This window comes from Rattus norvegicus, chromosome 11 (genome assembly GCF_021556685.1).
Source record: "Rattus norvegicus strain SHRSP/BbbUtx chromosome 11, alternate assembly SHRSP_T2T, whole genome shotgun sequence".
NCBI lineage: Eukaryota > Metazoa > Chordata > Mammalia > Rodentia > Muridae > Rattus > Rattus norvegicus.
In genome coordinates, this window is record NC_141544.1 from 55359776 (window position 1) to 55374045 (window position 14270).

At 38.7% G+C, this 14270-nt stretch overlaps 1 protein-coding gene across 1 annotated transcript; it reads left to right on the forward strand.

Annotated features, from left to right (window-relative positions):
* Nucleotides 1-10583: 10583 nt before the first annotated feature.
* On the forward strand, nucleotides 10584-11513 carry Or5k14 (olfactory receptor family 5 subfamily K member 14). The gene is given in 1 exon segment (NM_001000047.1): nucleotides 10584-11513. A coding segment is annotated over 1 exon segment (930 nt).
* The last annotated feature ends 2757 nt before the right edge of the window (nucleotides 11514-14270 follow it).

The window sequence follows — 14270 nt, forward strand, 5'->3', positions numbered from 1 at the left end:
AGCACTACAAAGGATAATAAATGGTAAAGCCCAACATAAGGAGGCAAGCTATACCCTAGAAGAAGCAAGAAACTAATCGTCTTGGCAACAAAACAAAGAGAAGAAAAGCACACAAACATAACCTCATATCCAAATATGAATATAACAGGAAGCAATAATCACTATTCCTTAATATCTCTCAACATCAATGGCCTCAACTCCCCCAATAAAAAGACATATATTGACAAACTGGATATCAACAAGGACCCTACATTCTGCTGCCTACAAACAAACAAACCTCAGAGACAAAGACAGACACTACCTCAGAGTGAAATGCTGGAAAACAACTTTCCAAGCAAATGGTCAGAAGAAGCAAGCTGGAGTAGCCATTCTAATATCAAATAAAATCAATTTTCAACTAAAAGTCATCAAAAAAGATAAGGAAGGACACTTCATATTCATCAAAGGAAAAATCCTCCAAGATGAACTCTCAATCCTAAATATCTATGTCCAAATACAAGGGCACCTACATACGTAAAAGAAACCTTACTAAAGCTCAAAACACACATTGCACCTCACACAATAATAGTGGGAGATTTCAACACCCCACTCTCATCAATGGGCAGATCATGGAAACAGAAATTAAAGAGACATAGACAGACTCAGAGAAGTCATGAGCCAAATGGACTTAACAGTTATTTATAGAACTTTCTATCCTAACGCAAAAGGATATACCTTCTTCTCAGCTCCTCATGGTACTTTCTCCAAAATTGACCATATAATTGGTCAAAAAAACGGGCCTCAACAGGTACAGAAAGATAGAAATAATACCATGCATGCTATCAGAACACCACGGCCTAAAGCTGGTCTTCAATAACAATATGGGAAGAATGCCCACATACACGTGGAAATTGAACAATGCTCTACTAAATGATAACATGGTCAAGGAAGAAATAAAGAAAGAAATTAAAGACTTTTTAGAATTTAATGAAAATGAAGGTACAAGATACCCAAACTTATGGGACACAATGAAAGCTGTGCTTAGAGGAAAACTCATAGCACTGAGTGCCTGCAGAAAGAAACAGGAAAGAGCATATGTCACCTGCTTGACAACACACCTAAAAGCTCTAGAACAAAAAGAAGCAAATACACCCAGGAGGAGTAGAAGGCAGGAAAAAATCAAACTCAGAGCTGAAATCAACCAAGTAGAAACAAAAAGGACCATAGAAAGAATCAACAGAACCAAAAGTTGGTTCTTTGAGAAAATCAACAAGATAGATAAACCCTTAGCCAGACTAATGAGAGGACACAGAGAGTGTGTCCAAATTAACAAAATCAGAAATGAAAAGGGAGACATAACTACAGATTCAGAGGAAATTCAAAAAATCATCAGATCTTACTATAAAAGCCTATATTCAACAAAACTTGAAAATCTGCAGGAAATGGACAATTTCCTAGACAGATACCAGGTACCGAAGTTAAATCAGGAACAGATAAACCAGTTAAACAACCCTGTAACTCCTAAGGAAATAGAAGCAGTCATTAAAGGTCTCCCAACCAATAAGAGCCCAGGTCCAGACACGTTCAGTGCAGAATACTATCAGACCTTCATAGAAGATCTCATACCAATGTTATCCAAACTATTCCACAAAATTGAAACAGATGGCTCACTCCCGAATTCCTTTTATGAAGCCACAATTACTCTTATACCTAAACCACACAAAGACCCAACAAAGAAAGAGAACTTCAGACCAATTTCCCTTATGAATATCGAAGCAAAAATACTCAATAAAATTCTGGCAAACCGAATCCAAGAGCACATCAAAACAATCATCCACCATGATCAAGTAGGCTTCATCCCAGGCATGCAGGGATGGTTTAACATACGGAAAACCATCAACGTGATCCATTATATAAACAAACTGAAAGAACAAAACCAAATGAACATTACATTAGATGCTGAGAAAGCATTTGACAAAATTCAACACCCCTTCAGGATTAAAGTCCTGGAAAGAGTAGGAATTCAAGGCCCATACCGAAACATAGTAAAAGCCATATACAGCAAACCAGTTGCTAACATTAAAGTAAATGGAGAGAAACTTGAAGCAATCCCACTAAAATCAGGGACTAGACAAGGCTGCCCACAATCTCCCTACTTATTCAATATAGTTCTTGAAGTTCTAGCCAGAGAAATCAGATAACAAAAGTAGGTCAAGGGGACACAGATCAGAAAAGAAGAAGTCAAAATATCACTATTTGCAGATGATATGATAGTATATTTAAGTGATCCCAAAAGTTCCACCAGAGAACTACTAAAGCTGATAAGCAACTTCAGCAAAGTGGCTGGGTATAAAATTAACTCAAATAAATCAGTAGTCTTCCTCTACACAAAAGAGAAACAAGCCAAGAAAGAAATAAGGGAAACAACACACTTCATAATAGTCCCAAATAATATAAAATACCTCGCTGTGACTTTAACCAAGCAAGTAAAAGATCTGTACAATAAGAACTTCAAGACTCTGAAGAAAGAAATTGAAGAAGACCTCAGAAGATGGAAAGATCTCCCATACTCATGGATTGGCAGGATTAATATAGTAAAAATGGTCAATTCTACCAAAAGCAATCTACAGATTCAATGCAATCCCCATCAAAATACCAATCCAATTCTTCAAAGAGTTAGACAGAACAATTTGCAAATTCATCTGGAATAACAAAAAACCCAGGATAGCTAAAACTATCCTCAATAATAAAAGGACTTCAGGGGGAATCACTATCCCTGAACTCAAGCAGTATTACAGAGCAATAGTGATAAAAACTGCATGGTATTGGTACACAGACAGACAGATAGACCAATGGAACAGAATTGAATTCCCAGAAATGAACCCACACACCTATGGGCACTTGATTTTTGACAAAGGAGCCAAAACCATCCAATGGAAAAAAGATAGCATTTTCAGCAAATGGTGCTGGTTCAACTGGAGGTCAGCATGGAGAAGAATGCAGATCGATCTGTACTTATCACCCTGTACAAAGCTTAAGTTCAAGTGGATAAAGGACCTCCACATCAAACCACATACACTCAAAGTAATAGAAGAAAAACTAGGGAAGCATCTCGAACACATGGGCACTGGAAAAAATTTCCTGCACAAAACACCAATGGCTTATGCTCTAAGATCAAGAATCGACAAATGGGATCTCATAAAACTGCAAAGCTTCTGTAAGGCAAAGGACACTGTGGTTAGGAGAAAACGGCAACCAACCGATTGGGAAAAGATCTTTACCAATCCTACAACAGATAGAGTCCTTATATACAAAATATATAAGGAACTCAAGAAGTTAGACCGCAGGGAGACAAATAACCCTATTAAAACATGGGGTTCAGAGCTAAACAAAGAATTCACAGCTGAGGAATGCTGAATGACTGAGAAACACGTAAAGAAATGTTCAACATCTTTAGTCATAAGGGAAATGCAAATCAAAACAACCCTGAGATTCCACCTCACACCAGTGAGAATGGCTAAGATCAAAAACTCAGGTGACAGCAAATGCTGGCGAGGATGCAGAAAAAGAGGAACACTCCTCCATTGAAGGTGGGATTGCAGACTGGTACAACCATTCTGAAAATCAGTCTGGAGGTTCCTCAGAAAATTGGACATTGAACTGCCTGAGGATCTAGCTATACCTCTCTTGGGCATATACCCAAAAGATGCCCCAACATATAAAAAAGACACGTGTTCCACTATGTTCATAGCAGCCTTATAGCCAGAAGCTGGAAAGAACCCAGATGCCTTTCAACAGAGGAATGGATACAGAAAATGTGGTACATCTACACAATGGAATATTACTCAGCTATCAAAAACAATGCCTTTATGAAATTCATAGGCAAATGGTTGGAACTGGAAAATATCATCCTGAGTGAGGTAACCCAATCACAGAAAAACACACATGGTATGCACTCATTGATAAGTGGCTATTAGCCCAAATGCTTAAATTACCCTAGATGCCTAGAACAAATGAAACTCAAGACAGATGATCAAAATGTGAATGCTTCACTCCTTCTTTAAAAGGGGAACAAGAATGCCCTTGGCAGGGAAGAGAGAGGAAAAGATTAAAGCAGACACAGAAGTAACACCCATTCAGAGCCTGCCCCACATGTGGCCCATACATATACAGCCATCCAATTAGACAAGATGGATGAAGCAAAGAAGTGCAGGCAGACAGGAGCTGGATGTAGATCTCTCCTGAGAGACACAGCCAGAATACAGCAAATACAGTGGCGAATGCCAGCAGCAAACCACTGAACTGAGAACGGGACCCCCGTTGATGGAATCAGAGAAAGAACTCAAAGAGCTTGAAGGAGCTCGAGACCCCTTATGAACAACAATGCCAAGCAACCAGAGCTTCCAGGGACTAAGCCACTACCTAAGGACTATACATGGACTGACCCTGGACTCTGACCTCATAGGTAGCAATGAATATTCTAGTAAGATCACCAGTGGAAAGGGAAGCCCTTGGTCCTACTAAGACTGAACCCCCAGTGAACGTGATTGTTGGGGTGAGGGCGGCAATGGGGGGAGTATGGTGAGGGGAACACCCATAAAGAAGGGGAGGGGGATGGGTTAGGGGGATATTTGCCCGGAAACCAGGAAACGGAATAACACTCGAAATGTAAATAAGAAACACTCAAGTTAATAATAATTAAAAAAAAAAAAAACAGCTCACCCTGGGCTTTTTTGTTTGTAAGACTTTTAATCAGTCTTATCTAGTTTTGGTGGCTGTATATATATGAGCCACATGTGGGGCAGGCTCTGAATGGCTGTTCCTTCATTCTCTGCTCTAAACTTTGCTTCTCTATCCCCTCCTAAGGATATTTTTGTCCCCCCTTTTAAGAAAGAGTGAAGCAACCGCCTTTTGGTAATCCATCTTCATGAGTTTCATGTGGTCCATGGAGTGCATCCTGGGTAATTTGAGCTTTGGGGCTAATATCCTGTATTGCCTAAGGGTTTTGGTACTGTTTAGAGGGTTTATCTGATTCTCCTTTAACTTTGGTACATATCATCTGTCTAGAAATTCAGCCAATTCATCTAGATTTTAGGTTTTGTTGAGGATAGACTTTTGTAGAGACCACCTCCCATGGATAAGCATGGTTCCTAGTTGAGGAATGGAGCCCCCCACCCATCTCAATATTTTGAACCCCAAAATTTTCCTGCCAAAGGAAAGACAGGAACAAAAAATGGAACAGATACAGAAGAAAATGCCATCCAGAGACTTCCTCACCTAGGCATATATCCCATCTGGAGACACCAAACCAGTATATTATTACTGATGCCAAGAAGCCTGATATGGCTGTTCCCTGAAAGGTTCTACCAGCACCTGACCAATACGGATGCTGATACTCATAGCCAACCATGAGACTGTGCCCAGGGACCCCAGTGTAACAACTAGGGGAAGGACTAAAGGACCTGGAGGGGATTACAACCGCATAGGAAGAACAATATCAACTGACGAAACCACCCAGAACTCCTATAGACTAAATAATTAATCTAAGAGCATGCATGCAGGTATCCATAAATCCAGATATCTATAAGGCCCTGGGTCCTGTGGAGATTTGATGCTGCAATGTAGAGGAATATTAGAGCAGTGACTCATGAGTATGAGAGTGGGTGAGGAGCACACCCTCATACAGGCAAAGGGGAGAAGGGTAGAGGAGGGATAGGATGGGGGTCAGTGGACAGGTAACTGGTAAGGGGGATTTCATTTGAAATGTAAACAAATAAAATGATTAAAAATGTAAAATAATAAAATGAAAGAGATATTTGTACAGATAAGTAGATATAGTGAGAGCTGAATTATACAGTAATATTCTCATACCATGTACTTGAGTAATTAGACAGCTATAGGGATATGTCTATTTTGGTTCTTTGGTATATGAATTTAACATGTAATATATAATAAATATATTTATAGGTTTGAAATGCAATGCATATAACAGAAACATTGATTATATATTTACGTTATACTAATGTCTGTAAATCTAAATCTTTATTTCCAACAGAAAGATTAAAATAAGACCAAAAATGGCTAAGAAATACCTCAAAGAGTATTCATTATCCATAGCAATTATGGACATAAAAACTAAAGCAACTAAGATTTCATGCCACCCAAGTGAGATCACCTAAGGCTAACTAAAAACTGACAAAAAATTCTGGAGCTGCCATTGGGGGAAAGGGATCTCCCATTCACTGCTCATAGGAATGAAGATTGGTGTAGTCACTCTAAATTAATGCAGACAATCCTGAAAAAAGCAAAACTAAATCTACCATATGACCCAGCTATAACACTCCTTGACATATACACATAAGAACAAAGATACACCAAAGATAATTGATCAGCCATGTTCATTACTGTTTTAATCAGAGTAGCTGTCAAATGGAATTGACCTAAATGTGCTCCAAAAGAAGCGAATAACAAATAAATGTCATACAATTCCTCAATGAAATACTATTTAGAAATGAAGAAAAGTGAAATCATGAAATGTGCAGGTAAGTGGAGACAGATGTTAAAAAAAATTACTGAGTGAATCAAAAACAATGACTTTATGAAATTCGTAGGCAAATGGTTGGAACTAGAAAATATCATCCTGAGTGAGGTAACTCAATCACAGAAAAACACACATGGTATGCATTCATTGATAAGTGGCTATTAGCCCAAATGCTTGAATTACCCTAGATGCCTAGAACACATGAAACTCAAGACAGATGATCAAAATGTGAAAGCTTTACACCTTCTTTAAAAGGGGAACAAGAATACCCTTGGCAGGGAAGAGAGAGGCAAAGAGTAAAACAGAGACTGAAGGAACACCCATTCAGAGCCTGCCCCACATGTGGCCCATACATATACAGCCACCCAATTAGACAAGATGGATGAAGCAAACAAGTGCAGACCGACAGGAGCCGGATGTAGATCGCTCCTGAGAGACACAGCCAGAATACAGCAAATACAGAGGCGAATGCCAGCAGCAAACCACTGAATTGAGAATAGGACCCCCGTTGAAGGAATCAGAGAAAGAACTGGAAGAGCTTGAAGGGGCTCGAGACCCCATATGAACAACAATGCCAAGCAACCAGAGCTTCTAGGGACTAAGCCACTACCTAAAGACTATACATGGACTGACTCTGGACTCTGACCTCATAGGTAGCATTGAATATCCTAGTAAGATCACCAGTGGAAGGGGAAGCCCTGGGTCCTGCTAAGACTGAACCCCCAGTGAACGTGATTGTTGGGGGGAAGGCGGCAATGGGGGAGGGTGGGGAGGAGAACACCCATAAAGAAGGGGAAGGGGAGGGGTTAGGGGGATGTTTGCCCGGAAACTGGGAAAGGGAATAATATTCAAAATGTAAATAAGAAAAAATCAAGTTAATAAAAAAAATTGTTGAGTGAGATAACCTAGCCCCAGAGATAAATGTTGCATATTCTTTCTCATTAGCAGGCCCTAGCTCCAAATCCTCACTTTCATATGAAGATGTCAAGACACAGGTTATGTGTACAGTAGAAAGCTGTAAAATGGGGGATGGGTGGTAGGGGGAAGGGCTCCAACAGTGGACAAAAGGGAGAAAGCAAAACAGATGTTAATAACACTAATATTGTTTGACAGAACTTCAAGGAATCATATTACTTTGTATTTATACAAAATTACAGACATGTGAATTAAAATAAGTATCTTCTATATATACATATATACAGAAGATTATACATTACTCAGGCATATAGTGCTCCCCACAAGACTCAAAGACAAAACAAAAAAAAAAAAAAACAAAAACAAAAAAAAACAAAGACAAAAAAAGAAAAATAGTGGCATGCATCACATTACCAATCTCCACTCATATCATTGGTCACATAATCCAAGTAACTCCCAAAATAATATAGGCTATTATGTATAATAAAGCATAGGTTGCTTCCCAGGAATTAAGGTTAGAGCCCTATTTCTGAAGACACTGTAAACATAGGACAGGAGTCTCAGTTTACACACGATCTAAGCTGAAAGTCTCCTTCCTGATGACTAGCTTCCATAGTTCCAAAAATATCACTCAAGCTGACATGTTCGGGAAGAACTTGGTAGTTTTTCTCAGCTGCAACCATGATTAACCACAGAAATGACCAGCATGGACAATATCCCTAAACGTGCAATAAGTGGCACTCACATATTGGTGGTAACCTATGGTTATCTTGAACTTAAGGCTCACTCAACAGGATGCCAGCTTAACATGATTCCTTAATAAAATCTAAATCTTTTCCTTATATCCAGAGAAAACTGTAACTACCACTTCTCACCATAAGAACTGTCTTTATGGCAAATGTGGTCAATCACACAAAACCACAACTGGAAAAAATAAAAAGATCAACAGACTGTGGAATCCTAATTTATCATATGACATAAATGGCCGTGTTCCCTGAGTTACACAGGAGCAATAAGAGTGACAAAATACAGATAGGCTGGGAACTACCTGCAATTGTACAATTAGGAATATGATCTGGTCTGAAAAGTAATTAGGTATGGTGACAAAATTTTTAGCAAGAAAATGTGATTTTTTAAAAATTTGTTCAGCAAATAACTCTGGTGTTGTTATAGAGAAACCCTTGGGACTTGATTGGAAAGTTTGAAACTTTGCAGTGTAATGGGCATAATTATCGACATGGACTTGTAGGTCACCTCTGGGATTTACATTCTCCTAAATGCAAACACATTACACAATTATACATATATTTTCATGAGTTCTGACACTAGTACTATAAAGCAAAGAATATACAGAGAAAAAATCCTCTCAGAAAAATCAGGTAAAGGGGGAATTCTAATTTATTTCTTCTTTTAATTTTTGCCATCAGATACATTAGTTACAATTTATAGACTTCATAATTTTCATCTCCTTTCTGGTACTCTGTATAAATGACAAATGTATGAAATAGAGGGAGGTATAACACAATAATAAATATGACATTCTGAAAGGATGAGATTTTAGAATATATACGAGATCACAAAATATTCTGCTAAGTAATGCAAGTTATTCCTGTGTTGCACAACTTTATATATTGTACTTAGTTATTAAAATAAGAAAATTCTAACCTTCTTCTTTGGATGATCTAAGTATGGAAATGTAAACACATTAAGACCGTCAAAGTAGCTCAATTAGCTTTGGTAGTATGTCTAATATACCACTGATAAGGGGAAACAAACTAGAATCCCAATATTCTCTTAAAATGTAAAAAGTTGTCTGACAAAGCACTGGAAACAAATTTAAGAAGCAAAGCTATTTATTAAATTTTATCTACTATAATACAATGTAGAAAACCACAATATTCTAAAGAAGGATTAGAATAGATAAAGATTCTTGTTTCACAAAGAATATTTTTGAATATTTTTAGATTGTTTTTATTATATTAACTTATTTCCTTCTTTAAAATTTTTTCCATACAACATATTTTGGTCATGTTCTCTCCCCTCCTTCAGGTCTTTCCCAGTTCCTTGATTTTAACAGACAAATGTAGAAGAAGACTTCAAGAAAACTGCATCACAAAGACTCTTATTACAGGTAACGATGCTATGAGCAGAGGGAAGCTGTGCTTTGGATTCATTGTCCAGAAAGAAAATAAGATCACCTGGTCAAGGTCACTGACAGGAGCTGAGGTCAGAATGAACTCTTCTTTTTTATCATCACATAGTCTATCTATTCAGAATTCTGGAGCAATAAGCCTCAAAATGCATTTAGTATGGTTAAAAAATTATTGAGACACATATGAGGAAAAATAAAACAACACGACTTTTGCAATTATGCGCAAAAATGGGTGCTTCGTTCATTATAGCTCCACTATTCAGAATATGACACTGGTGTTATCTAGGAAATTGAGTTAAAAATTGGTTACACAGTTTCACATACAAAATTATCTTTTACAAAAAGGAAGAAGGACTTAGATATTTGGCGAAAGTAAATATGAATAATGCCATGGGGAAAGTCAACATTTATGAAAGCTTTTGTGACAGAGGGAAAAAGAACTGAGACATAATAATCCATGAAGATGTATTTCTTCAACATCACAAGGTTATTTTATTAAAAATTAATCTCTCCCCACTTGCATTAGTGATTTTCCTGCAATCTCCAACATATACAAATTTAAAATAAATCTCAAACTTTTCAAAATATCTCTCATATTGGGGAGATATGAAAGTAATTTTGTCATATTTATATGCAACTCATTTTAATATTTGGGGAGAAAATGAGATTAATACTGAAAAATATATAACAATTCTTCCAGGACACTGAACCAAATCTGAATGATTTAGAATTTTTATGTCTTTACACGCTTGCAGAAAAATAATCATTTTTTAATTAATTTTTGTGCCCTGGAAGTATCAAGTAATCCAATGAACTTTGAGAGATAAAGATAGTTATCCTTTAAGAAAAAAACTTGAAAATACAGACCTTCATTATAAAGACAGTGGGTAAACTTGAAAAAGAATTTCTCTGTCTGCTTTACAATGCAAAATGGAAAATGATCAGACCATAGTTGCAATCTGACATCTTTATCACTAGTCAACAGAGAAGCTGAAGATGACTGAGGACAACTACTCCTTAACAACAGAGTTCATCCTGGTGGGATTCTCAGATCACCCAGGTGTGAAGACACTTCTGTTCCTGGTGTTCTCTGCCATCTACCTGGTCACCATGGTGGGGAATCTTGGACTGGTGGCCTTGATCTACATGGAGCCTCGTCTCCACACACCCATGTACATCTTTCTGGGCAACCTGGCCCTGATGGACTCCTGCTGCTCCTGTGCCATCACTCCCAAGATGCTAGAGAACTTCTTTTCTGTGGACAGAAGGATCTCTCTCTGTGAATGCATGGCACAGTTCTATTTCCTCTGTCTTGCTGAAACAGCAGACTGCTTTCTTCTGGCAGCCATGGCCTATGACCGCTATGTAGCCATATGCAACCCACTGCAGTACCACACCATGATGTCCAAGAAGCTCTGTGTTCAGATGACCACAGGAGCCTACATAGCAGGAAACATACATTCCATAATTCACATAGGGTTCCTGTTCAGGTTAACTTTCTGTAGGTCTCATATAATCAAGCATTTCTTTTGTGACGTCCTTCCACTATACAGACTTTCATGTGTTGATCCTTATATCAATGAACTGATGATACTCATCTTTTCTGGTTCAATTCAAACCTTTACCATTACTATAGTCCTGATATCTTATTTCTACATTCTTTTTACTATATTCACAATGAAGTCCAAAGAGGGAAGAAGCAAAGCCTTATCTACTTGTGCATCCCACTTTCTGTCTGTGTCAATATTCTATGGGTCTCTCCTCTACATGTATATTCGTCCAAGTTCAGTTAATGAAGCATATAAAGACATACCTGTTGCTATTTTTTATACTTTAGTAATTCCTTTAGTGAACCCCTTTATTTATAGTCTGAGAAATAAGGAAGTAATTAATGTGTTAAAAAGAACAATGAAGAGACAATTGTAACATGAAAACTGTTCTTCTTAGAAGATAGAACAAAATACTCACTGGAGGTAGAGGGTGGGAGGGACTTGGGAGGAAGAAAGGAGGGAGAGGAGGGGAAAGGGGAGCAGGATGAGTTATGTGAGGAGAGAGGGGTGATATACAGAGGGCTAGGAATTTGAACAGAGGTATGTAGCAATGGGGGATGGGGAATTGGGGGTAGCTACCAGCAAGTCCCAGATGCCAAGGAAGAAAGAGGCTCCCAGGACACAACAGGGATGAGATTAGCTGAAATGCACAACAAAGGGAAGGGAGAATCTGTAGAGAACATATCCAGAGGTTAGGCAATGCCCACATTTAGGGGATGGGGCCCCCACACATCTTAATATTTTTAACCTAGAATGGCTCCTGTCTAAAGGAAATACAGGGACAAAGTGTGGAAGAGAGATCGAAGGAAAGGCCATCCAGAGACTGCCACACCTGGAGGATCCAGCCCATATACGGACACCAAACCCAGACACTATTGCAGATGTCAAGAAGTACTTGTGAGAGGCTCTGCTAGAGCCTGACAAATACAGAGACTGATGCTCACAGCCAAACACTGGACTGAGAACCACGGGGACCCTCAATGGAGGAGTTAGATGGAGAAAGGACTGAAGGGTTTTGCAACCCTACAGGAAGAACAACAATATCAAACAACCAGTCCCCCACCCCACCCCCAGAGCTCCCAGCAGCTAAACCACCAATGAAAGAGTACAGAAGGAGGTATGCATGGCTGCATATGTAGCAGAACATAGCATTGTCTAACATCAATCAGAGGAGAGGCCCTTGATCCTGTGAAGGCTCAATTCCCCAGTGTAGAGAAATGCAAGAGGAGTGAGGTGGGAGTGGGAACTCCTTCATTGAAGCAGGAGGAGGAAGGATGAAATAGGATGATTCCAGAGGGAAAACTGGAAAGAGGATAACATTTGAAATGTAAATACATAAAATATTCAATTAAAAAAAGAAAATTACCTTGCACCTCTATAAGTTTATGGATACTTCTATAAAAGGCTTAAAAGTACAACTTTGTAATCTTTTACATTAAATAATAGAAATATAACAGAATGTATTGAAATTAGGTCAGAAGGAATGAGACCATTACAATTTATTTCAAAATCTTAGATGCTAGCTGTATTGGAAGTCATAAGAGTAATTATCCAGTTCTTGACAATTTCTACAAATACTAGAAATATATGTCAGCATGAGTAAAGGTAGGTTTTTATTAATTATTGGTAAAACTGATGATCCCAAATCATAAAATAAAAACTCCAGGACATCCAGTACTATAACATACAGAAAAACAAAAAACAAAACAATAGAAAACAAAGAACAACAATGAAACAGTCGTAAATGAAGGGCTCTACTAAACTGTGTTATGGCAAACATGGCCCTTGTATGCCTTGCTTTTTCCACTTCCTTTTTCCTTGCTAAATCTTAGATTCGATTCCTAAAACTAGCCACCACGGTCAATTCTCTTATTTGGTCACCTTCCTCCTGAGTCTGACCACCACAGCCCATTTATCAAAGCACTGAAGTTCAGCAATCAAAAGTCCCCCTTTCTGCATGCATTTTCTAGCTTCATCAACCTTATCTAGTTTTGGTGGCTGTGTGTGTGTGTGTGTGTGTGTGTGTGTGTGTGTGTGTGTGTGTGTGTGTGTATACATACATATGGACCACATGTGGGCCAGGCTCTGAATGGCCATTCCTTGAGTCACTGCTCTAAACTTTGCTTCCACATCCCCTCCTACGGATATCTTCCCCCCTTTAATGAAGGAGTGAGAACATCTGCATTTTGGTCATCCTTCTTCTTGAGCTTCCTATGGTCTGTGGATTGCATCTTGGATAATTTGAGCTTTTTGGCTAATATCCACTTATCAATGAGTGCATACCAAGTGTGTTTTTCTGTGATTGAGTAGCCTCACTCAGGATAATATTATCTAGTTCATTCCATTTGTCTATGAATTTCATGACCCCAGTGCAGGGGAATATAGGGTGGAGCAATAAGGGAGATGTATAGGGGGAATACCCATATGGGGGAGGAGGAGGGGAGGGAATGGGGATTTATGGACGTGAAACCGGGAAGGGGAATAACCTTTGAAATGTAAGTAAAGAAATATATCTAATAATTTTTTTAAAAAGCCCCCTTTTGGCCACTCTAATTAACATGCCCAATCAAAGCCAATCAACTCACCCTAACATTGGGTTTCTTATTTTCCCTTTATTAACTGCCAATTGCCTGTGGGCCACATTGTTCTCCTCTCTATCCAGAGACAGTCCTATATTCCACTGGTCAAATATTTCATCCCCTCCCCTCCCTTGCTCCTTTTCCCTTCTCCCTTGTCCTTTGTCTCCTGTCTTTGTCTCTTATTCCCTGCCTTTTGTCCCTCTGGGGCAAATAAGTTTCCTTTGTGCTGTAAACTCAGTTTTGATGTGTCTTTTGCCAATGCCAGGCCTTTTAATGGGTATTACCAGAGTCTATATTTCTGTAAATGAATGTGGCAAAAATAGTGCAAATTGAACTAGTGAGTGGAGTGAACAGTGGTTCTGAGCCAATAATGTGTGAACTGTTTCTTTTAATGCATATTTATGCATTATTCTAGTCTGTGAGGAATTGTTTCTTATCCCTCCCCATTGTACTTTCTATTCCTTTCTCTCTCTGCCCTTTCCTTGCTCCAGTCTCCTTCACTCTCTTCTCTACCCTGCATCCCCCCACCCTTCCCCCACTTTCCCCCTTTCTCT